At 41.5% G+C, this 24,667-nt stretch overlaps 1 protein-coding gene across 2 annotated transcripts; it reads right to left on the minus strand.

The window, feature by feature from the left end:
• Nucleotides 1–889: 889 nt before the first annotated feature.
• Ces1b (carboxylesterase 1B) lies at nt 890–24,182 on the minus strand. 2 transcript variants are annotated; one of them, NM_001081372.1, is made up of 14 exons: nt 24,030–24,182; nt 23,520–23,724; nt 20,224–20,368; nt 17,376–17,509; nt 16,032–16,185; nt 13,482–13,545; nt 12,229–12,380; nt 11,180–11,218; nt 9,049–9,189; nt 8,158–8,238; nt 7,149–7,296; nt 4,468–4,599; nt 1,521–1,593; nt 892–1,235 (listed from the first exon to the last, which is right to left on the minus strand). In NM_001081372.1, exons 1-14 carry the CDS (start codon nt 24,079–24,081, stop codon nt 1,052–1,054), a joined length of 1,704 nt encoding a protein of 567 aa, NP_001074841.1. In that variant the 5' UTR covers nt 24,082–24,182; the 3' UTR covers nt 892–1,051. The 2 variants fall into 2 exon arrangements, with proteins under 2 accessions (NP_001368851.1, NP_001074841.1); NM_001381922.1 differs by lacking the exon at nt 11,180–11,218 and having other exon boundaries at nt 890–1,235; nt 12,229–12,333; nt 13,441–13,545; nt 24,030–24,105.
• Between the last annotated feature and the right edge of the window lie 485 nt (nt 24,183–24,667).

Consider the following 24,667-nt stretch of genomic DNA (forward strand, 5'->3'; position numbering starts at 1 on the left):
AAGCAGAGTTGTATCAATTACACAAAGATGAATAATTGCTCATTACTTTAAGTTATTCTCTCCCATCTTTGCCCTATTTTTCCAGGTCCTCCCAGTCTGTTCACCTGACCCTCACAGAGAGTCTCTTTCCATACTTTCACTTTCCACCACAAGTAGACTTCTAGTAGATGTTGCGTTATATGGGCTGATGAAGTAGCACATTCTGGGAGCTGTCTCTCTAGCTCTGATCTAGTCCTAACTTTAGTGAGACCTCATGTCCTCAGACTTGGAATTGGGATCTTCTCAGTTATTCCACCTCTTCCAGGTACCAAAAGATCCCTAGTACCTTCACCCAGGACTGTGTCCTGCACTCGACTTAGGGAAAGTAGAACATCAAAGCTCTGTTTGCCTGGCCTCAACAGGTCTTCACAAGAGTTCTGAGATGAGAGGTTCCCATGCTATTTTTGTAGAGGTAGTGGGATTTGGTTTCTTCATGTAAAAGAGTTTGTTCAGTATTGTGTGCCTGGACCCTCAGAGACACGCTTTGTCCAGCCTTGCTATCTGCTGTTATTCTTACCAACGAACACCTGGCTGACATCAGTGGAGAAGTCTGTGATGTGTGGAAAGTCCCCTTGGGTTTGTGATTCTCAGGGGATTTATGGTCCCATACTTGCCCACAAGCATTTCCATTAACATGGAAGTGTGACAATGTTGTCTATATGGAGGTGAATCATAATGTAATAATCCTATCTTACCTCTCCTACAATCAGCGATCTTCCCCAAGATTCCAGTAACCATTCCCCAAAATCGTCCCCAGAAAGATGTCTTTCTATGCCAGCATCTCTCTTTATCCTCCTATCCCCACACCCATGAGGATAGATTTATCTTCAGCTCAAGACACAACCCCTGATTTGATTTCTAAAAGGAAATTTACTTTCAAGTTGAGATACAAATATCTCCACTGTACAAGTGTGCAGTTTCCTCTGTAAGATCCATCTTTGGTGAATAGTCATCCTTTGTGGAATAGTTCCATCTTCGCTCCTCTGGTCCTGAGACTGGCAGAGCCTCCCATTCATTTGTGTTCTCTGTGCTCAGTAGGGTCTGTCTCAGGTGGATTCTTAGCCAGGAGCTCAGTCCAGAAAGCCACTTCCTCTGCTTTCAGTCTCTGGGCTTGCTGGGTAGTGGCTCCAATCTGTAGATACCCTTCCTTCTCATCATATTCTGGCCAGTGAGGCAGACCCTCCCCATTAGGGTTCCTGGAAACAGAATCAAATAGAATTCCTCAAGTTTGCTCTGTGGCCCTCCATCCCTCTGAGGTCTGAATGGATCCCTGGCTTATCTCAGTAGTGAGGCTGACAACCTCCATAGAGAGCTTACATCTTTAGGAATGGCCCATCTGACTCTAGAGAAATCGCTATAGAGCAATAAGATTACACAGAATGGTCAGGGCTTTTATCACTCAGATTTCAGAAGTCATCTTTCTTAAAAGATATGCCCAGCCACACCCTTTCCACCCCTTTCATCTTTGCCACAAGCCTCACCCATTTCGAGCAAAGTTGGCCCAGAATTTCATCACCATCTTGCTGAGGTTGGTTTCCTCTTCTGAGGTACCCTCTGTGGGGAAGGGAAAAAATATTTTGCTACTGGAAGTGTGAACCAGATGTAGCTACATCTGGGAGGTTGTAAGAAAGGTAGAAAGAGATGCTCACTCCTTAACCACTCAGTCAAATGCTCCACTGTGAGAAGACCCTGGCTAATCACTGTGCATGTTCAGGGGTCAAGGGGAGAGACTGATCTGTGACTCAGCAGTGGGAATGTGTGCATGCACCATGAGTCTGCTCCTTTGTGATCAATGTTCATCTGCCTTCCCTTCCTTCCTGGGAGTCAAAATATCACATTCTAGAGTGCCCTTTGTTTTGGAGATTTGCTTTTGGGTCTTTTCTGAGTCATTTACATACAATATTCACTAGTATCATTAATAGACTATAAAAGACATCAGAACTACAAAGGACTAATGAGTAGTCCACCTAGGAGATACCTAAAAGGAACCAAGAAGCAGGGTCATGAGCCTATGCAAATGCTGAGAGTTAAGACACTAAATACATCTGTGAAAGTATTTCTTTAAATAGCACAATATTGGGCCAGAGAGATGGCTTAGAGGGTCAAGGCACTTGCCACACTTGCAACATGAGAATTTGAGTTGTACTACTGGGACTCACAGTAAAAGGTAAGAAATTATTCTCACAAGTTTTTCTCTGATATCCACAAGCATGGGTGTGCACATAGTCACACACACACACAAACACTTATGAATAAACATACATATACACAAAAAACATATTACACAATACACACATATATACACACACATACACTCACACATGCACATACAGACATGTACACACACATATATGCATGAACACACATAAAAATTAAATTTAAATGTTGTGTTATTAACTATATCATAGATTCTCCTGTGAAGATGACAACCAATCTCCCTAGGAAATGGAAGTAGAATAGACAGTTATGGAATGATGAGAGTGAGGAGGATGGTGGGAATAGGAAGGTCAAGTGAAGAGAGGGAAGTAAGAAGAGACCGAGGAAGGGAATGTGGGGAGAGACATAAGGGCCACTTTAGGCATAGTATGGAAGCCTAATACAGAAGAAGCTCCCTTAAATGTATGCATATAGAAAGTCAATCTAAATAAAATTGACAAGTAAGGGCAAAGACAAAACCCCAACCGGGTGTCTCTTGTCCCTAAAAGAAGCTTCTACTACTGGGACTGGGTTACATCTAATTGAGATGTTTGCCAAAATGGTTTCATGGGAAACCCAAAGCAACCCAGGTTCTTGTCAAGACTATAGGTTGCTTTCCACTGGCTAACAGGAGGCACCATTGCTGAAGTCAGTACCTATGCAACTCACTGACCATGGAGATGTCGAGATGGTGCCTACAGAGAACCTTCACCCCTACACTCTAGTGTCTTTGGGACAAGAAGGTATTCTGCACACTCCCAAAAGAGCAGCACAAACACCAAGCCAGCACAAACCCTTTGATCTACAGTGGTGTCCTGTCTGCAAGGTGGCACAAAGCTTGTGGGAGAAATCAACCAACATCTGATTTGACTTAAATTCCACTCCATAAGATAAAGGAAACCAGACATGACACTGCTTGAATAATGAAGAACCAAAGGATAGATAGCCCAGGGACCTGGGTAAAGGCAAATACTACTGTTTACTATACTCATAGATCAGTTTCTTGCACAGTCACCATCAAAGAAGCTTCCTTCTGCAGAAGATTGGAATAAATACAGAGACCCACAGCCAGACTTTAGGCAGAGAAAGTTCTGGAATAATCAGCCCTAAATAGGTTGTCTCCATCAAATCCGTCTGCTTAGGATTCAGAGAACACAACTGAGGAGGATGTAGAAAGAATACAAGAGCCAGAGGGTGTGGAGGACACTAAGGAACCAAGGTCCTCTAATTCACAGAATGTAGACACACATGAACTCACAGAGACGGAGACAGCATGCACAGAGCCTCTACAACTCTCCACCAGATGGCAGCCCAGAGCTGAGAAAAAGTGGACACATGTCCAATACCTAACCAACAAGCCATCTTTGATAACCACTTGCAGAGGAAAATTTAATTTTGTCCAAGCAAGTCAGTCTCACAGAGGAAACAAACTACTCTTAAAGGTAAGCTGAATGCCTAGCAGGAGATGGTCAAGAAGAAACAAACTCAATGACATCTCTGGAGGGTCCTTGTCATCTAATACAGTTTAGGGCCCTTCCTCTATTTAAAAATACCTTAATTTAATTTAATTGATACGTATCTTCCCTTTTTTCTTTTGCATAACAGCTCCTTCACATATATATTATGGCTTTTATTTCAAGGTTTTAATGGGATTCCTGAGTGTGCAAATGAGTGGGGTCTCTGTATCTTATTCCTTCTCTTGGGCTCTTTTCCTTCTGCTTGTTTTGCCCTTTTCCAATGTGTTAGTTTTTACTATATTTATTTTATTATTATTCCTTAGAAGACTTTTTGTTTTCTAGTGAGAGACAGAAAGGGGGTGGAGCCACATGGGAATAGAGGAGGGGAGGAACTGGAAGGACTGAGAGAGGGGAAACTGAAATCAGTATATAGTATAGGAGGAAAAAGTCTAAGTTCAATAAAAAGGTAAATATTCATTGTACGTAAGGAAAATTATGTGGGAAATTAAATTGTGGTAATCTAGACCTAGGTTGTTGCCTTGTGGGTGATTCACCACCTCTCTTATTGATGTCCCAGGTCATGATTCTGAGAATGACTGTGGCTGGGGACACATGCACTATCTTTATGTGTGATAGAACATGAGAAAGTTTGAGGACTGCCTAATGAAGTTCAGTTCTGCTAAAGAGTGCCAGAAACTTGCTGAAGGCTCCCAAACTGAGACTAGAGAACCCAGTCCTTCTGTCTCCCAGAGCGCACCCTGACAAGAGCCAATACCTTTTAATAATGGAATCCCAAATACAGAGAAGATTTCATCGCCATGATCTCCCTCAACCGTCTGGGGTCTCTTGTCAGACACGAAGCTTGGGCGATACCGAAACTCATACATATAGGTTGACACTCCAGCATCTGAGGAGACATGGATTTGTGGACAGTTCATGTTAGCAGACACACACCTCGGTGGCATTGAGGTCTCCATCCTTGAAGAAGATAGTTGGTCACTAGTGTAGGACAGAGGCAGCTTTTGGAAAGCCTGATGATCTGGTTGGGTTGCACAGCTGGTTGAGGTTAAACTGAGATCTGAGCCAGGTGTTTATGGGATGCCGCATGAGTGGATGCAATGCAGGCAGTGAGTGCTTGGATGTGTTCAGTGATGATCCCATAGTCCCCTGTCATTCTGAGAAGATGCGCACCTGCTCATCTTCATCCTGTTTTTGAGCATCCCAGTGTTAAGATGTTGAGAAATAAGGGAGAAGTTTCAAAATCCCCAGAGAAAAGCTTGTGGAGCTCATTGTCTCTCCTGCCCACTTATGAGCATTTGCTAGGCTCCTTTAAACTGAAAGATCAATGCACTGATGAATAACAGAGGAGGTCAGTGGTGTCAATGTGTGAAGCCATGTTCAAGCCACCATGGGACTGTAATCTTAATATGTTATAGATTTTCTTCTTACATAGCACACAGGTACAAAATATGGCTAACAATGAATATTAAAATACTCATTCAAAATGATATAAATTATGAAACGAAAAATGTAAAAAAAAAAGAGCAGAAAAGAAAAGAAAAAAAGAAAAGTGGGGTTGGAGAGATGGCTCAGTGATTAGGAGAACTGAATGCTCTTCCAGAGAACCTGGGTCCATTTCTCAGCACACACAGCAACTTACAACAATCTCTTAACTCACGTTCCAGGATCCAATGACCTTTCCTTGCCTTTGTGGGCACCAGGCACAACTTTTGGTGCACAGACATATATAGGTAAATATACCCACACACATAAAATAAAATGAATAAAACTAGATAAAATTGTACAGTCATCATATGAAAACAAATTATATTGTTATCATCTTAAAGTAAGTCCTATGGGTATAGGTCCTCAGGATAGCTATGATTTGAATTTTTTTTTTAGCAAAGCATACAATAAAAACAAATAACTCAAAGCATGTAAGTCATTCAAACCATCAAGTCATCTGGAAGTGACCAACAGAGTGAAGTAGAAAGAGCATATTTACAAAACCAGCGGAAACAGCTGCCGTGACTGGTGTTAGTAAGTCCTTGCTATCATAATTCCCTCCAGTGTAAATTCTCCAATAAAGGGGCATGGAGTAAATGAGTGGGCTTTTTAAACACCGAAGTTTATAGTGTTAAAATAAAGTTTCCTAACTTTTAAAGATATATATATTGCACTTAAAGGGAAATTAGATCTTAAGAACAAACAAGAACCAAAGGAGAAAAGAATTGGGTATGGCTGCCTCAAACCTCAAAGCTTGAGTTTAAATGAAAAGTATGTATTAAAAAAAGTCATTATATACTGATACTGGTAGGAAGTCAGTTCATCAATGGATTATAACAATGTTAAATACAGATCTAATGCAAAGTACATAAACATATAAAGCAAATATTAAAGAACCTGGAGGGGGAGAGATTATATTATCAAAGCAGTAGTGGGTTGCCAAATCCCACTTTCAACAATGATTGGGTCACACAGACAGAAAATTTATAATTAAAAACTGACCCTGAAGAAAGGTTTTAGACCCAGGAGAGAGGATGGGACGGTAAAGCAGGTCTACAGCTTAACCCCAACAGGGTGTATATTCTTCCTGAGTGCTCACTGATCATTCGCTTGAATAAATCTCCCATAGGCACAAGACATTCATGCCTAATTTAGAAAGAGCTATGTGTAGCCTCAGCTCTGTCTCTGCAGGCCTAAGTCAGTGACAGACAGCCCTGTGGGAGATCCAAAGCCAGTTCTCACCTTCTCTAACCAGTGCACACCAAGGTGTATAAAGGCATGCCAAGGAAATTGAAGGTGTCTACACTTCCTCTCCGCATACTTCTTCCTACCTTCTCTTTCTGGACTTTCTCATCAGGAAGACGCTCTTTTGAACCCCAATCCTACTCCTGACCCTGGATTTTTATTCTTTTTGTTTGTTTGTTGTTTTTGTTTTGAGACAGGGTTTTTCTGTATAGCCCTGGCTGTCCTGGAACTCACTTTGTAGACCAGGCTGGCCTTGAACTCAGAAATCCACCTGCCTCTGCCTCCCGAGTGCTGGGATTAAAGGCTTGCGCCACCACATCTGGCTGGATTTTTATTCTTTTTGTTGGTTGGTTTTTGCAAGAAAGTATTACATGTAACACACGCTGGAATTGAACTCCCTGTGTAGCCAAAGATTTGGTCTTCTCTCCCCATCTCCTAAGTGCTGGAAATACAAACACGTACCAGTAGGTCTGACTTATAAGGCTACTCAGGATTGAATGCAGGGTAGCCTACATTCCAGTCAGGCACTCTATCTAACCTCAATATATATATATATATATATATATATATATATATATATATATATATATATATATATATATATATATATAACATGTATATACACTTGTTCTGAGAAGTGAGCAAGAGGCATGTTATTGAGTCCATGTCCTCCCATTTAACACATAAGACTCATGTAAGACTCACCTCTGAGGCTACGGGACAAGAGCACAGCTGGGATACCAAAAAATACATCTGAAAACATGTCCAGGAGAAGGTCTCTCTTTTTGGCAGGGTCATCTGTTCCTCTTAAGTACTTCTCAATGACTGCTGGAATCAGACTCTCAGAGATGTTCTAAAATGGATCAGAAAATGATTATGCCTGCCTAGCTGCAGACAGTTAAGACGAGTTCATGGCTCATGGAGCACCTGGGCTTTGTACCAAACAAGCCTGCTATACTAGGGAAGATTTTTCTAGATCTACCTGCTGTATGTTGTTAAGTTTGGAGGTCAGGTGTCTGAAAATTATGTTCTCTCATTGGCTGTGGTTGGAAAGACCCCTTTGCTTGGTACCATCTGGCAGCTTGAAGACTGTCGTCTAGTGAATACTACCTTCAGTTGTTTCTAGAGGAAGTAAATAGTCAGCATCTTCCCCTGTTTTATAGGGGAAAGATACCTTTTGTGCCCTAGCAAAAACACTTGAGAATAGGCTATATCTAGAGAATGGAATGAAAAAGGCCTGACTCATGAGATTTGCTAGTCAGTAAATATTTTGTTTTAGATGTACAAAGTCCAGAATATCTGTTCAGTCATCTACTGATAACAGAAGCTCACACATCAGAACAGCAGGGAACCTACAATTTGTAACTGTCATAGTGCTCATTTATCTGATATGCCTCCTGATTACTTGGTCTTTGACCTCCAGTGTATAAGCATAATGGTCTTTGTTGGTCACGCAATCAAACTTTTCTCCGTGTGAAGCTCTCCAAATAAATCATTCCCCTTGCAACTTGCCCTGGAACCTTGGGGAGTTTTGATTGGTGAACAACAAATGTGAGTTTGTTACACTGGGATGGAAAGAAGATGGGGTAGTAAAATGGGAGAGGCACCCCAGTCACCACCATTGTTTGCAGTCATTGAATTTGTTTGTCTGTGATTAAAGCAAATCACTGACCTTTGTTTCCCAACCAATTCCCATGACTCCCTAGACTCTTACAAGGTCAGAGTGGAACCTCCTCAAGAGAAGACTGGCCGTTTCCTCATTCATTTTGCCTTCAGAGAGCAGATCTCCCAACATCTGTTAAAGACATACATAATAAAACATTGATGAATCCCAGCAAATTAAGAAGAACCAAACAGAACAAACAAGACAACCAAATAAAGTAAGGGTGCTTAGGGGGTGGTGCTAACACATACGGGAGTTTATGATTCTGAAAAAAATCAGCAAGCAAAACTAATGGACTTATAGGAATAAAGCTAAGCCATACAGAGAAGACAGTCATGTGACTGTATTTCATACACTAGGAGAAACAATGTTCCTCAAGACAGTAGAACATTCAGGCCAGGGTCATGCAGAAGCCAAAGGCTTAGGGACAGAGAACACAGGCCAAAACCAGACTCAGGTGACAGGGGAAAAAAGACCTAGCATCATGTTTGTGTCTATGTTACTGTGATTCCCCGTGGGGTCCTTCTGTAGAACTCTGGGAATGTGCTGAGCCTGTCCATGTTTGCACTCAGAGATCTATCTGCTCTAGTCTCAGTGTGTCTTTTAGCATTGGAAGCCACACCACATGCTGATACCAGGGCCCTAAAATGCCTGCTTGAGAATGCCCAGCATTGCTGAGTTTAAGAAACTGTGATGGGCAGTCAGGGCCCTGAGACCTCTTGAGAAGTTACTTTAGAAAGTTTCTTTATTAATCCTTTTTCTGGCCCAGATATACATTTGCACTCCAAAGGGGTTCATCAAGTTCTCTCAGAAAAAAATTCACATGGAAACTTTTAAGCCTCTTTTAATGGTAGTCATCTGGGTGCATAAACCTTGGTCAGAGCAGGGAGCATGATGGCTGAACCTCTGTGGAGTGAATCTAAGAGGTCTGTACATTCTCACCGTTGGAATGATCCAGCCAAACTCTTGCTTGTTGAAGCCCACTATGTAGGGGACAGTGCTGAAACTCTTCTCAGCCAGGATCTCTTCTGGTGCCTTTGGCAGCACCACACCATCTATCACAGTGGACATGGAGGTATTGTCCTGAGAAAGACAGAAATACAGTACTTATGAATATCATGCCTTACCTTTGATCCACATCCCCTTTTTTCCTGGTCTGAGAGTTTGCCAAGAAGAAAGACTCCTATGACTATGGCCACAGAAACCCAGTATTCTAAAGACAATGGCTGAGCCTAAGAGACTTACGAGTCAGAATTATGGGGTGGAAGCCAGCAGTGTCAACACAATCGTGGTAGCAAATTGGGGAGAGGAAAATTCTCAATTACTAATAAGGGCTATACCACCTGGGTACAACTACTGCCACCTTCAAAAGGTGATTAGTGAAGACAGAATATTTTAAATCTGGCAAGAGGAACTGTTTTCTGCAGGAAGAAGATGCACTGGACACACAAACCTGGTCTTCTTGATATCTGGAGTGGTATCTTTGCAAGAACACCATAGACAGCTGAAGAAAAAAGTGGGCATTTCAAAGAAGTGGGAAGAAAATGTGTCAAGTGAGCAAGGAGTCTATGTTCAGAACTCATTTCAAGAAAGTCACAGCAGCCTGAACTTTGAGAACTCACTCCAGGAAAGTCACATTGGCGTGGACTTAGGGGACTTCTCTGGGAGAGTCTTAGAGAGGGGGCCTCAGTGGAATTAATTTTTACATACAATATATGACACATTTTTTACACTTGTCAAAAATTCCATTGTGTATGCATGACACATTTTCATTATGTCTTCTGTTGATAGACAGACATATGATTCCATTTCTTTTCTATTATGAATAGTGAGGTAAGAAATGTATTGGGAAGGCAGAAAAAAACAAAAACTAATTGTTTGAAAAGTTTCATAATAAAACCTAATTCTTTGATAAATATGCCTAGTTAGCTTTAACAGCATAGGGTCATAGGGAATCACAGTTAGGGAATTTTCAGGATTATATTGGTTTGTGGCCATGTGTATCGAGGAATGTTTTGTTTGCCCACTGTGGGCAGCACCAATCCCTGGAAACCATGTCCTAAGCTATATAAGAAAACTAGCCAAGTATGTGTCTTCCCATGGAGCCAGCAAGCATCCTTCTCTATGGAGAAGTACAGCCTTCTTCATAGATTCTGCTGTACTTGTTTCCTTAGCTGAATGGGCCTGCTTGAGATCCTGCTTCATGTCTTCCCTCAATGATGAACCAGAGTCTAGAGGAGTAACACAAATAAACCCTTTACTCCACCAAACTGCTTTAGATCTCAGGGTTTTAATCACAGCAACAGAAAGGAAAGTAGAGCAGAAATATATGGGGCACCTTCCTGGCAATCAGGTCTGTTTGGGGGTGGGTGGGAGATACTATCTCAATGCAGGGAAGAGACTTAATCCTGTAAGCAAAGCCAGTCTTTTAAGAAGGGAAATGGCATCATCTATCTTTTATTCTCAAGAAGAAAAGAGAGTGAGAAGGGTAAGCAGAGGCAGATCTACAGAAGACAGACAGTAAGGGCCTGCATGAATTAGCACCAGGGAGTTAAAGAAAGACCCTGGCAACAGCAACCATGAGATCCACAGAAGGGACACTACTGTTCAGGAATACTGACAGCTGTATGTTGAGGCCACAGGCTTTGCTCTTTTGAGTCAGGGAAGCCAAAGGCATCTTTTCCTCTTTTGATTATCTCATGCCCCACAACCTGCTTAACAATAAGTCCACTCTGAAATTCCTTCTAAAGTTCCTGCACTCCAGCCACATGCCATCACCCGACTCCTCAGTCCCTGGTATGATGTAGAAGCCCTGCAGTGCAAAGTCTTCCCTTCAATCTCCTTGCACCATCTCAGGACCTAGTTTGTATAGTGCATTTCTACATCACACTTAGTGTTAAGGTTTATACCTGCAATAGAGGCATTTGGGAGGCTGAGGTAGGTGGACCACAAATTTCTGGACTACAGAGTAGGACCCTATCTCAAAATAACAAATAAACACAAGACTTTAAAAAGAAAAAAGACCAGTGTTCAGATCTCACTGATCATGTCTCATGTTGATTTATAGTCCAACCTTCTTAGCTGAAGCAGCTCCTCCCACCTTAGTGACTTCCTTAAGCCAGCTCCTTCCTCATTGTCTTTGAATTGTCATGGAGGAAAGCAAAGTGAGAAATGTAATTATAATATCAAAAATAAAAATATTGTACAATTGGTGATTTGTATGTATATACTGACAAACAGACAAAACCTTTTTTCATAGTTATGTGAAGAATGATCCAGTGTTTGGATGGTTGAAGGAATGAAAGATATGTATTTATCAGATCATTCATAAATGAGGGACATACTGAAAAATGTAGTAAAAACTATGGATACATTTCTAGCAAATTGATGAAAAGTTATGAATGAATGGGATGGCTGGTAGTATGAATGAATGAATGAATCAGTGGGTGAATAGATGAATAGATATTAAAATAGATGGCTATCCTAGGACCATAATTGAGGCAATATCTCATAAATTCTAGAGAAATTGGCTACTACTGTGTGTGTGTGTTGTTATTCTTGTTGTTTTTTTTTTTTCTGGTTTTTTGAGACAGGGTTTCTCTGTATAGCCCTGGCTGTCCTGGAACTCACTCTGTAGACCAGGATGGCCTCAAACTCAGATATCCGCCTGCCTTTGCCTCCCAAGTGCTGGGATTAAAGGCGAGTGCCACAACTGCCTGAGTACTACTGTGTTATATTGTACTTTTATATCAACCAATAGATAATGTGACATTTTTCTGAAAACTCCTAGTTGAATATCCCTGAAATTCAGGATAGTAGGTTTAGATTTTAGGACTACAGAATGTCTTATTCACTAAAATGTTACAAGAATTTTAAAAAAAGCAAGATGTCATAGATTTGAAAGATTTCCATGCAATTCTTCATCATGGGATATATAATTGGACTAATTTTTGCCATTTAAGGTGTTTCATAATAGGAAATGAAATTCCCAGTTGGGGTCAGGAAGTTGACACTCCTCCCAAGATCTGAGAAACTGTCCCCTTAGAGTCTATCCAGGACAGCAAAAGAAACAATGTTGAGAGCCATAGAATAGTGGTGACTAGAAGGGATACACTTATGTACCAGTTTCACTGTGATCTCCAAGAGCTCATTCTCTGTCTTCTGGCGCAAACACTGAACCATGGCAGTTGATGAGGTGTCATTACACCCAGAAACAGTAGCAATCATCTGAGAAAGATCACAGGCAACAAGGTCAAGAGTAATGACTATATTCTCTTTTGATGTCAACAGTAGATTCTAACTCAGTCTCCTCCTCCTCTTCCTCCTCCTCCTGCTCTTACTTCTCTCCCTCTTCCACTTTCCTTACCTCCCCCTCACTCCCTCTCTCTTTTCTTTCATTCCTTCTTATTTATGATGATGATTATGAAGTTTTTATGATAGTATTTTACTAAGTACCCTGGCTCGCCCAGGAAGTACAATGTAGACCAGGATGGCCTCAATCCTTCATCATTTCTTCTCTCTGTCTTTGCTTCCCCATGTATTTGCATTATAGTCATGCATCTCCAGGTTTTGATCTCACATCTTATACTGTAAGGTGATAGAGAGTTTGTAAAGTATCTAAATAGGCACTTTTCAATTTATGGCTTTTGACCCCTTTGGGTCAATTTGTAAAGATAAAAATGTATCCTGCATATTAGATATTTACATTTAATTCATGACATTGGCAAAATTACAGTTATAAAGTGGCACCAAAACTAATCTTGTGGTTGAGCGTTAACACTACATGGGGAACTGTATTAAAGGGTCTCAGCATTAGAAAGGTTGAGAAGCACTGGTCTAAATTAGCAGATGTAGATACTATATCCCACAGAATTTTGCCTCTATTATTAACTGGAATAATGACATGAGCAGGTAATGTTACATGTGTGTGCACATGTAGACACACACACACACACACACCACTGGACACAATGTTCCCCATTTGAATGCCTCTAAAGAGGCTATTTGAAATGAAGGATGAGGTCTCTTTGGTTTCATACACTACCTCTCCCACTCATTAACTACATTGACTCAGATGGGCTACAAAAAATTATCTCCTCATATTTCCTTTCTTGTGCAGAATCACACAGTTTCTATGTAACGTGGTTCAAATGAAAGTACATCAGAACTTACCAAAGGTGTCTTCACTGTGAACCAAAAGGCAGTCCTTCTGCCCAGCTAATTTTACTTTAAGAATTGATTGATTATTTCAGCTGTACCCCACAGCCAGAAAAGCCAGGGAAGACCCAAGGGAAACTCAGACAATGATTCAGGAATGCTCAGGTTGGGACCTACTTCAGTCACAGCCTGGATATTCTTGTTGCGCAGGTTTGTACCAAGGACCACGCTACTCTCAGAAATAGCTCTGTGGAAGAGGTTTTTGGCCAGAGGAGATAAGACCTGGCAAGGGAGAGAAGATTTTATACTCCTAAGATGGATTTTGTGGTTAACATCAAATTGAAAAAAGAAAATCAGGAATCGCCTAAGAGATAAACATGTTACCACAGCTGTGAGGGAATTTCTGTATCAGATTAACTGGGGTTGGAAGATGTCTAATGGCAGCTGCATTCTTGTAACCCTTGACTAGCAGCCTGTCCAATACCGGGGCTTCCTTTACATGGGAATATAGACTTACTGAATCATCAGCCCATGCTAAAGGCAACTACAGAGAAAGTCAAGCTACAGTTAAATCGCAGATGTTTCATCAAAGCTAAGGGGGCTTTCCCCAATCTAAGAATTCCTCGACTGCATCTCATACATCATTTTCATGGTGCAAGTTTCTGGAGATGAATCCTGTTGTACTTGGGAAGTTGCACTTGTTTAATTTCCTGACCCATGTTAGGAGACATGGTTTTGAAGACCCAAGGCCATCAGTGGGATGGGCAGCAGCATTCACTTCTGTTCTGAATCCCCTCTATGGGTCCATGTGACCAATCACCTCAGCTCTGGGTATCATGACCCCCATGCTGTGGTAAACTGCATCCCTACACTATGAGTCAAAACAAATTCCTCCTTAAGTTGTTTTGATGGATATTTCTCCATAGTAAAAAGAAAAGTCAAAGTTACTATGAATCATGGCACACTTGCTGTTTAGGGCTCCTCCTATCAACTGGCCATGCATTTAGAGACCCTGGTGCTTTGTGGATAAGACTGCTTCTCACCCATCCTAGCCCTGATCCCAGACACCTTATTTTTCTGTTTCTCAAGAGTGTCTCAGCAGAATGTGGCATGATTTCAGAGTCAGAAACTGTGAAAACACACTACAAGTGCCTATCAGGGTAAATCCAAACTATTGGAAAGACAATGCCATAAAAGGCTTGGAAACCTACACATACAAATTGTCTGTCTCTCCGCTGTTCAGAATTTATCCTGCCACTAAAGATCACAGAGGTGTGTGAGCATTTCTCAGAGTTCACATGCATTTTTCAAATAATAAAAATTGGATTTAGTCCAATATATTAACATATGATTATGTAATTAGGATTCATTTTTATAATGCAATATTGCTCAATTGTAGAAAGGTAGCAATACAGAATAGGGGTTACTACTAAGGAAAATATTATATGTTACTATGTGACAAGGAGCTTTTCTTGGATAAAGAAACTAAATAAACAACATCACTCTATATATAGGGAAAAAAATGAAAGGGTATGGATGAAAGATAGATGCTTCATGATGAATAGAGAGAAAGATATGATATCTTATATAATTCTGTATATGTACGTAAATGTATACAGAACTTTAGAAGAGACTGAAAAAATAAATGTAACAACACCGAAGCAACAACCCCTGGATAGGTTGTATGTCAGACTTTAGTCTATATTGGGCATTTTATAGATTTTTTTTCTTACTTAAGAACTTTCCTGTTCCCAGGTGGTTGTTATCTGTGGATGTGGATGCTGGAAACCTAACTCAGGTTTTCTGGAAGAACAGCAGGCAGTCGGCCACTGAGCCATCTCTCCAGCCTTTCCACACCTCTTCTTATGTTCTTCCAAATATTGACCATGTTCTCTATTTACTAAATCTATGTCAATATTGCATGAAATAGTTAATCATTTAATGTTGTGTGAAAATGGTCACACTTTAAAAAAATTGCCACGCAAATATAGTAACCGATTAAAATTTTAATTTTTTTCCTCTGAGAATGTAAGTAGGAAGCCAGTGTGTGTTGGTTCAATGGCTGAATGTCTGCTCAATGTCTGCTTACCTTTGAGGACAGTAAGGTTTGTTACAGCTCCCAGAACATCTGTAACTTCCCTCACAGTTCCTATGGCTCAATTCCACACATCAGCAAGACACTTCATATGCCCAGCCTATGATTGCAACCCACATCTTCTGCCCTACCCTTCCACGTTGGATCTTCCATCACTCCTACCCCCTTTCCTCTCATCCCTAAGACAGCCTGATGCTGCTTTCTTAACCTCAGGGGAAGCCCCAGACTGATATTGGATCTTGAATTTCCTTAATGTAAAGATGCAGCTTCAACTCAAACAAGGACATGGTCCAAATTATTGTTGCTCTATTCCCGTTTGTAGTGGTTACCCATCACTGCATCCTAGGACTTGTATAGTGAGACCTAATATTGAAGTGATTAGGAAGGAGAACTAGATCAACCAAGTGAGAAGGGAAGCTGGAGATGTTCATGGCTTCAGGACAAAAACAATAATAATAGTAAGCTTATAAGCAAAAGAGAGCTAATTATACACCTGAAGCTGTCCATCATCTGATGCTGTACAACAAAGAGAGTCAACCTGAATGCGTTGTTCAATGCAAACATGTTGTGCTGGATTGACTGTGTTCTAACAGGTTCCTTCCCATGTCCCCACCCTCATCCCCTGATAGCCATATCAATCCCAAGCGAGGGGTATGGTGACAAGTATACTTACAAGGACAGAGACACTGACACCTCCTGCTGATGACCCAAAGACGGTCACTGAATCTGGGTTCCCTCCAAAGTTCGCAATGTTATCCTGGACCCAGCGTAGTGCAGCCAGCTGGTCCAAGTGAGCCCAGTTCCCTCGGCTGTGTTCATCACCTGTGCTGCAAGGTGACAGGGAATGGGGACAGAGATGTCATGGCAGAGATCTCAAGAGCCCGATGGCCTGGAAAGGTTCAGTAAGCTTTTCAGAATCACATTGGACATCACAGCACTGGAGGGAATTTGCATGTTTATATTCCCGAATATGTTGATTATGTGGGGCTCTACACTCATATTCTAGTACCTGTGTACTGCACCGAGGATCCATAGTACATACAACATTGCCTAAATAGATAAAGAACAAAACAAACAAAATCTCTGATTATGCTTAGCTCACAGTGGAGAGCAGAATCAAGTAGACTAGAAGAAAGTATGTCAGCTAGCAGGAAAATACAACGTGGCCAATAAGGGCCTGTAGGGTGACATTTGCTGGGAAAAATCTATTTGAAGCAGCAATATTGGGAAAGAGAAATAAATGAGCCCATGGGTCTCATCAGTAACTGCAAAGGGGATTTTAGTTAGAAGCACCAGGTCCAAGGGCCATGGGAATAGCTGTGTGAATCTAAGACTGATGAGTTCAGGTAGAACTTCATAGGATCTTCCATATCATTGGAATGGGGACCATTGGGCACAGACATGATAGGACCCAGTCATTGTCTCACACATCACTCAGCCCACTGACTGGAGCAGCTCTGGTATTAAAAGTGCAGGCTTATAAAAACAGGTGACTGTAGAAACTATAACTCTCAGAGGTATAGGACTTTGAGTGTGGTAATAAGGAAGGCTAATATTGGTTGCACAGTTCATAGCTGGGCTTTGGGCTCTACTGTGGAAGTCAGTACTAAGCACTGGAATGGCATGAGGAGATGAGGCTAGGTGCAAGGTTAATGTACCATTGGGTGCATCACTCTCAAGAGGATCTCTGTAGTGCTCATAGGACCTTGTTCAGTTCTCCAGGAGTGTTTTGTTGTAGAAGTAGCAAGACTGCATCCCATTACTCACTTCCTGCCTCTCTCTTTATCTTTTCTACATTTAAAAAATCTAATTTCTGTTCTTCTACTATGTTACTTCCCAGGCTAGAGTTCTCACTCCTAAGTCCTCTACCAAAGATTGGACTTTGAGTCTTCCAAACCTTTCAATCAACCTCTGGTCTTATATCTAGACACTCTTGTGCATTTGTTTTATTAATTGAACAAAGTGAACCAAAGAATGGGCTAATTAATATGCAGAGAGGAAAAATCTAATATCTTACCTAAATAATCCCCAAATACCCAGGCGGTATTGAATGGTTACTACCACCACGTTCTCATGGGCAGAGAGAGCTAGTCCATTATAGAGTGATGCTCCGCCTGTCATCAATCCACCACCATGGATCCACACCATCACCTGGACAATAATAAAGCCACATGGGCAGTAGATTGAAGATTTGGGGCCACTGCTGTGTTCCTATGAATTGGTTGTCTGTATGTAGGCTATGACTGGAGGTCATTGATCAAACCACACCAGTTTCCAGGAAGGTTGCAAAAGGCTGACTCTTCTTGTTTTCAACTCTCCAAGATGAGGTCTAGTATGCCATGCCACTCAATAACCCCACCCTTTCTCCTCATCTCTCACATCCTCCTAAGACACAGAATTGAGATTATTATGGGACCCATAAAGGCAAAGGGTGCTCTCATCACAACAGGAACTTCAGGCAACTGAACATGAATCAGAGACAGACTTTGTAGTTCAGCTTAGTCTCATCTCATTTAACTCCTCAGAGATGAATTAAACTTCTCTATGGTAAGGGATTGTCTGGGGAGACACCCACAGCCCTGATGGCATCCTAGTTCGCCTCTCCTCAAGCCTGAGTCTTCCCACTATGTTAATTCCAGCTCACATCCACTTCATTCAAGATGTCTTTGGTCATTTGGCTTGCATCATCTCAGAATCTACAGTGAGCAAGGCTCTCTGATGAAACTTTAGGAGAAGAAGGAATCTAATAATTCATAGTCCATGTCTTTTATTTAAATATCATGTAGATCAGGAAAGAAATGCGGGTGTGTAACATAATACTGTGATAAAACAATTAATTTGAGAGAAAACCTTGGGGGGTGTATGAAGAACCAAGAATTGATCTATTCACTATAAAATAATAAACTCTCTATATGGTAAAGAGTAATATTGTCCCGTGTGACAGATAAGAAAGAGAGGAGAGGCTTCCTGTTGAGAAACTACAGCCACTAAGAGAATGATTCCGGGCTTGATCCTGATGCTAGTTCCTGTCAGCCAGATGCTGAGCTGACCAACACCTCAAGTCCATGACCAGAGTGCAGAGAGAAGGCTCTTCAGTCATGAGGCAGACCCTCCTGCAGGTCTGGCAAGTGCCTGGCTGTTGGCTTTCAGGCAGAACTATGATTACAGCTTGATACTCCCTAAGCTTTCATATGACAATTCCCATAGGGGCAAAGAGGATGAGAGGTAAGAAAAGGCTCTGCTCTTTCATTTTTTTGAAGGCAGATCCAGGTTTAATACTCAGAACCTGTGGCTCTAGTGCATGTGTCTGAAGCTAGCGGGTCTCCTGTTACCATGATCTCAAGATCCCATTTTCTCCCTCTAGATCTCTGTAGCCTTTAAGAGAAATGAACTGTGGATACTTAAGAGTGAAGGCTGAGTCTGAGGGTGATGGGTAATGATGTCTTGAAGAGGTTATGATGTATCAATGTAGACCAGATGGAATGGTCCCTGAAAGAATGGGTATGTGGGAACAGATTGAACATTTCCTTTCTCTGACCTCAAGTTTGACTGCTTAGGTACCTGAATCTCTGAATCAGGTAGGGTGAGTAGAGCTTCGAAAGGTCTTGTTGCCTGGCCAAGGAAGAAAAGTTCTACCATCTTCCTATTCCAACAATTGCTGTTGGCTTCCTGATAAAGGGTCTCAAGGGCTCCAGTGTTGAGTGAAGCTGATAACAATCATGGAGAATCAGGAACAGATGCAAGTTATTCTTGTGCAGGAAGCCATCTCAGATGCAGAGCAGTCTCAGGCATCTATTATTATTCAGTCTACAAATGAGGGGACTCCCTCCCTAAGGACACATAGCTTGGAAGATCCATGGTAGATAGCACTTATACTTCCAAGTCCATTATAAGCACCATTATGGGTCTTTTTTCAATGAGAAGGTCAGATAAGGATGCCCTCTGGGATGCTTACTTTTCATGTGACTTAAAGAGTGGGTGTCACCAAGGTCCACCTCCTCCCCCCAACTGCATGATTATCTCCCTGTGGATTCTGAACACAGGTAACACCAAATCATAGCATACACATCATCTACTTTGTCCCCCATTTCTGGGTCTCACACAGAGGTCTTCTGGGAAGTTTGTTTGGTGCTGATGTGTTACAAACACAAGATTACCTTCTCTAGAAAGCTCTCTCCTAACCTTGTCATCTGTACCTGGCAGCCCGCCCCTTCTGCACTGTGTTCCCATGCGAAATGCTGAATCATTATGTCATTCGACTGTGCCAAAGGCAGCCAGACATGGAAATGAGCCAGAGTAAAATCCCTGGGTGCTATCTACAGGCAGGCAACATGCTTTTGAGACTGTCCCTCTTCATGGGAGAGTGAAATTGGTCATCATCCAATAAAGCTATCAAAGCAACCTGAGAATAAAGTCATCTCCCTGCCCCAGCGGCCCTGTCTATGAGGACCAATATGAAAACCAAGAGACCTGAGACTTGTTATTTTTCCCCACCAGAACCTCTGTTTCTCTATCTGTATCATGTTGAGTTGTTCAGTTTCCCCCTAAGTCTCCCCCTAGTTGTGACTTTATTGGAAATCACGACTTACCTGCCATGGGAATAGGATTCTCCTAAGTAAGATTAGCCATTCTTTTCCTTTCATCCTGTGAAGACTTGGGAAATTACATGTGAACTATATAGTGCTCTCTACAAAAATCTGACATCATTGGAAAAGAAATTCAAGTGAAAACTGGAAGGAAGCTGTGGTCCCTGGATCACTCCTGACCTATGTGCTCCTGAACCCTGCTGCCTTTATCACCTTCTAAGCCCACAGAAGATCAAGATGCTCAAACTTAAAGTCTGGACAAATGGTTCCTGTACTTACAGGCAATAGACTGCTTTTTGTCAAATCGGCAGGGCTGTAAATATTCAGGTAGAGACAGTCTTCGGAAAACAGGGGAGGTATGCTCTCCTTTTTGGTGCTGAGCATATCTGAGAGTAGCTGTACTGCAACTGCATCTTGAGAGCACCTGGGAAGGGAGAGAACATCTGAGATTCCACCAGACTAACTACACCATCCAGGCCTGGTCATGCACTGAGAGATTAGAAACTTTAAAAGGAGTTTCTATTATTTCATTGGAGTCATTGCCATGGGTGAGAGATGGAAACCATGGAAATTCCTGGGGTCTCCTATGGAGGGAGAAGCAAATTTGTAGCTCTTCTCTTCATGGAATTTTTGGGATGTTCTGGACCAAGGCGAAAGATGATTGTATGGTGACCTGCACTATGAGATGTCACTTTCCACAGTTCCTGGACAGGGCTTTGTCCTTCTGGGCTTTGAATGGTGGTCTGTAGTTGACTATGCTCCTCTACCAGGTAAACATGCTACATAGTTCTCAGAAGACATTCATTAACCAAGACAGTCAGCTACAATGGTAGGAAACCTGTTGTAGGTTGACGCAGGGGGGAGCATCATTGTGGGAGAACCCCAGGAAAACTAAATTCTAGCCTTGTCTCAGACATGATGTTCTGGGTGGACTAAGGTAAATTCCTTTCCCACTCAGGCCCAAAGCTTCCATGTTCAGATGGAGTGAGCAAAGTCTCCAAAGGTCTTGTTGCATGACCTGCTAAGGTCCAACTTCTTCCTGTTCCAACAGCCACTATTGACACCTTGAAAAGGCTCTTAAACAATGTAGCATGGAATTCAGAGCAGTTATTGAATTCTCCCAGAGTATTAGGAACATATTCAGGTTCTCCTTGTATATGAAGCCATTCTTGGGTCAGTTCAGCCTAAGGCATCTATTATTCTTTCTGTTTTACAGTTGAGGAATTGGTGGCACAGAGAGGTTTGACAGAGGGCTGGAGGACACAGAGCTAGGAAGATCATGTTAGGTAGTGCTTATACTCCAAGTAGATTATAGCAACACCCCAGGGCACTTTGCAATGAGAAGGTCTGCTATCACCATCCCTGGGTATAGACATGATGTTGTGTAGGGACAGCATAGCCCAAACCACATCAAACAACAGAGATGCCTAAATCTCTGTCCCGGGTCATTTTTGCTACATCACTGTGAGTAGTGCATTATATTCATAAAAATATAAATTCATATGTTAAATGCGGATAGAAAAGTTCAAGTTCACTAATGTTTAGAAAAAATGAAGTATAGAAACAAAGTTTCTGTTTATTATTGTTATGGTCTCAGTTTGTTTATCCAGTGCACCATTAAAAATTCATCAAGTAAGCCCAGGCATGGGTAAAAGCCAGGGATAGAAGTTTTTAAGTTTTCATAGGAGAATTGTGCAGAGTTTGGTTTTGTATGGAGATAAATGCCAAAGTTCATTTTTTGACTCAGCAATATTACCTTTGTGAATTTGTCCCAAACTGTTTATGGTTGTATGTAATAAATCCATTAGAATTTTGTTTATAGCCAAGGAAACCAAACTACTTTAATCAACCCAAATAGAAGACTGTGTAAATAAATAATACTTTAGGACCCAATTATGCACAGTTAATAAATATTAACAGTATATGTATATGTAAATGTACATATATGTATATATAGTCTTATATTCATCATATTATTTATTATATTAATCATTATATACAATTAATATTATATTATAATATAAAATATATTTTCAATATGGCATGAAAGGATGCTGATGCATATGAATGTGCCAGGCTGCCACCGATACACTCTCTATTTTTCATCTCTGTTTAATGGAGGGTTTACAGAGAAAAATGTCTTGAAAGCATGATCTCAATTGTTAATAGCAGTTCTCTCTGAGCTGTCGAATTGTACATGATTTTAACTCTATTTCACTTCCATGTAAGTGTGTATGTCTGTGTGTGTGTGAGTGTGTGTGTGTGTGTTTAACTTTTTGTGATAGTAAGTGTCTGACTTTGCAAGCAAAATGTAAATGAAGTACATAGCACTTAGCACTTATTAGTTGTAGACAAAAGGCATGAAATGGTGAGAAGATAGCCAAGTATAGAATCCTGGAAACTCCCAGAGGAACCTTGAGGAGGACACAAATGCTCTCTGATCTGACATTTGTATGTTTTTGAGGTTCTCTGAGGTGGCCATGAGGCCATCTGGAATTCTTGGGCTTGTTCACTCAGTTGCCAGGAGTGATGTGATACAACCTTGGTAATTGCTTGTGAATAAGTAGCTAGGTAGATCTGGGCTGAGTAATTGCTGTCATCTTTTCTATTCTACTCACCCACAAGTCCACACCCACCGCACTCCTAAGCAACACTAAAGTTCAAATCACAATGATATAGCATCTTACTTCTCATCTCCCTCACCTGATCAATTACTGTTTTCCAAAGCATTTAGGATGTTCTAGTATATTGCATGATTGATGTACTAATCTACAGACTTCTTATATTCTCTTTCCAGCCAATAGGATAAAAGATTTAGCAACTTGCTTCCCTTCATGTTTCCTAAAAACCCAGAACAGTACTGGTTCACCACAGGTACTCAGTACATTTGTGCTAAATAAAGGGTTTGGAAAACTACGAAAGTTCTTAGTATCTAGACCATATTTAAGGACTCATGATGCTCTCAGGAATGCCAATAATTGCTGTTAATATAGCTAGTCAGAGGATTGCCTTGTCTCCATCTTGGATCACCGTGAGATAGGTATACCTATCTCATATACCCCCTTTTGATCTGCTGTTATAATGCTAAGTACTGGTTCTGGTTAACTCAGGGAAGGGGAAACTCTCATATACACCAATTTATCCTTGATTAGTCAATAGAGCTGCCTACAGCCTATAACTGGGAAGAGGAGAGGTAGAAAAAGTTTCAGCTCTTGGCCTTGGGGTTTGAGGCAGGACCACCAGAGGAAGGAGTGAAGGTAAAGAGAGGATAAGACACCATTGGGTAGGAGAATCATGAAAATGTGGCCATAAGGGCTGGCCAATTGGTATAAGAGCAGCCCAGGTGGAATATGGCAAATTATATCTCATGGTTATTGATAGGGAAGTAGACAAAATAGCTTAGAGATTAGATATCTACCCATTTATAGTGGTTTAAAGTCTTACTATAAATATAAAAGTTTTATGTCTTTTATCTGGGAGCTAAATGATCCAAGGCATGGTAGAAAGCCCCAATTCACTTTACATACTTACCATAACACATGTCCACTGAAACAATCCCCACCCTTGTAACTTACATAGGAGGATAGGAGGTGGCATTCTTCACAAAGCTCCAGGGCTCTGCAGGCTCTGGTGGAGCAAACCTCAGGGATCCAAGAGGGGGCTTGGCAAAGGGGACTCCCAGGAAAACTGCCACAGGGTGTTCAAATCCTTCTAAGCTGGTGTACTTTCCCAGGATTTTGCCTTGGGTGGTGTCCACTACCGGTGATGAGGGTGAGTGTCCTGATATTGGAGAAAACATGAGGAAACATCAGAGATGATGGTCAAACCTGGATTCATGGTTGGTTTAGTGACTTTTAGGCTTGCATCATTGATAGTCACTTGAACTTCTAAGGTCTCTTTTCCTCCCAACATTAAAGAGAGGGCCAACTAAAAAGTAATCTGTTTGGAGGTATAAATGTCGCCCATCTAAGCCCGTACAAGGGTCAGTGAACTGTTTTGTGCTTGCTCTGTATACATTTCACCCACTTCATCAAGGACAGGTTTCCAAATGTACAACCCAATGTTTGTAATCCAGAAGAACTTACCCCATATTGGGCAAAGAGCAAGAGAAGCCCAGACCAGAGCATGGAGCCACATGGTAGAAGGAAGGACAGGAACTCTAGGAGACAGGGAGGTGTCTGCAGCTCAAATAGAGAGCCTCTTTGCTGTGGACCCACCTCTAGACCAATTAGCATAATTACATAAAGCTCCCCCTCTCCAAAGAGCTCCCAAGGTATTTGTTAGGACCTCCAAGCCACACCCACTACGAGTTTACTCTTCTTTTTCTTTAAAGACACTACCCACTCTCTGATATCAAGCCAACCTCTTATGCAAACACTTCTAACTGAAAAGCTCAGTGCACCTTGAACTTCTCAAGGCAGGTACCAGCAAGCAGATGCATGCAGTCAGGAAGAAGTCCCCAGTGTTGCTCGGCTGGGAACATTGCACACTTCCCAGCTGCCATGCATCTATTTCCTAGAAGAGATGGTCTCAAGTTTGGAAGTTTTCTAATCTCACTCTTCAGCCAGTGTTGTTTTCTGATGTTGACTATTCCTGCCAGGTAACCTGAAGCACCAGTGTATACCTCTGTTAATGATCTCACTGCTTTTGGATCAGGGCTGCTTAGCCACAATGTTTGTATTAGTTACTTCTGCTTGCTGTGATGAAACACGAAGAGCAAAGA

Source organism: Mus musculus, chromosome 8, assembly GCF_000001635.26.
Source record: "Mus musculus strain C57BL/6J chromosome 8, GRCm38.p6 C57BL/6J".
Lineage (NCBI taxonomy): Eukaryota > Metazoa > Chordata > Mammalia > Rodentia > Muridae > Mus > Mus musculus.

Coding starts and splice junctions, on each gene's coding strand:
- Ces1b (NM_001081372.1), bottom strand. CDS start 24,081: ATGTGGCTCCATGCTCTGGTCTGGGCTTCTCTTGCTCTTTGCCCAATA. Junction 9,190..11,179: donor GAGCTGCTTCAGCTAAGAAG/GTTGGACTATAA, acceptor TGTCTTTCTCAG/GACAATACCTCCATGTCCAC. Junction 1,236..1,520: donor GCCAACTTTGCTCGAAATGG/GTGAGGCTTGTG, acceptor TTCTGTTTCCAG/GAACCCTAATGGGGAGGGTC.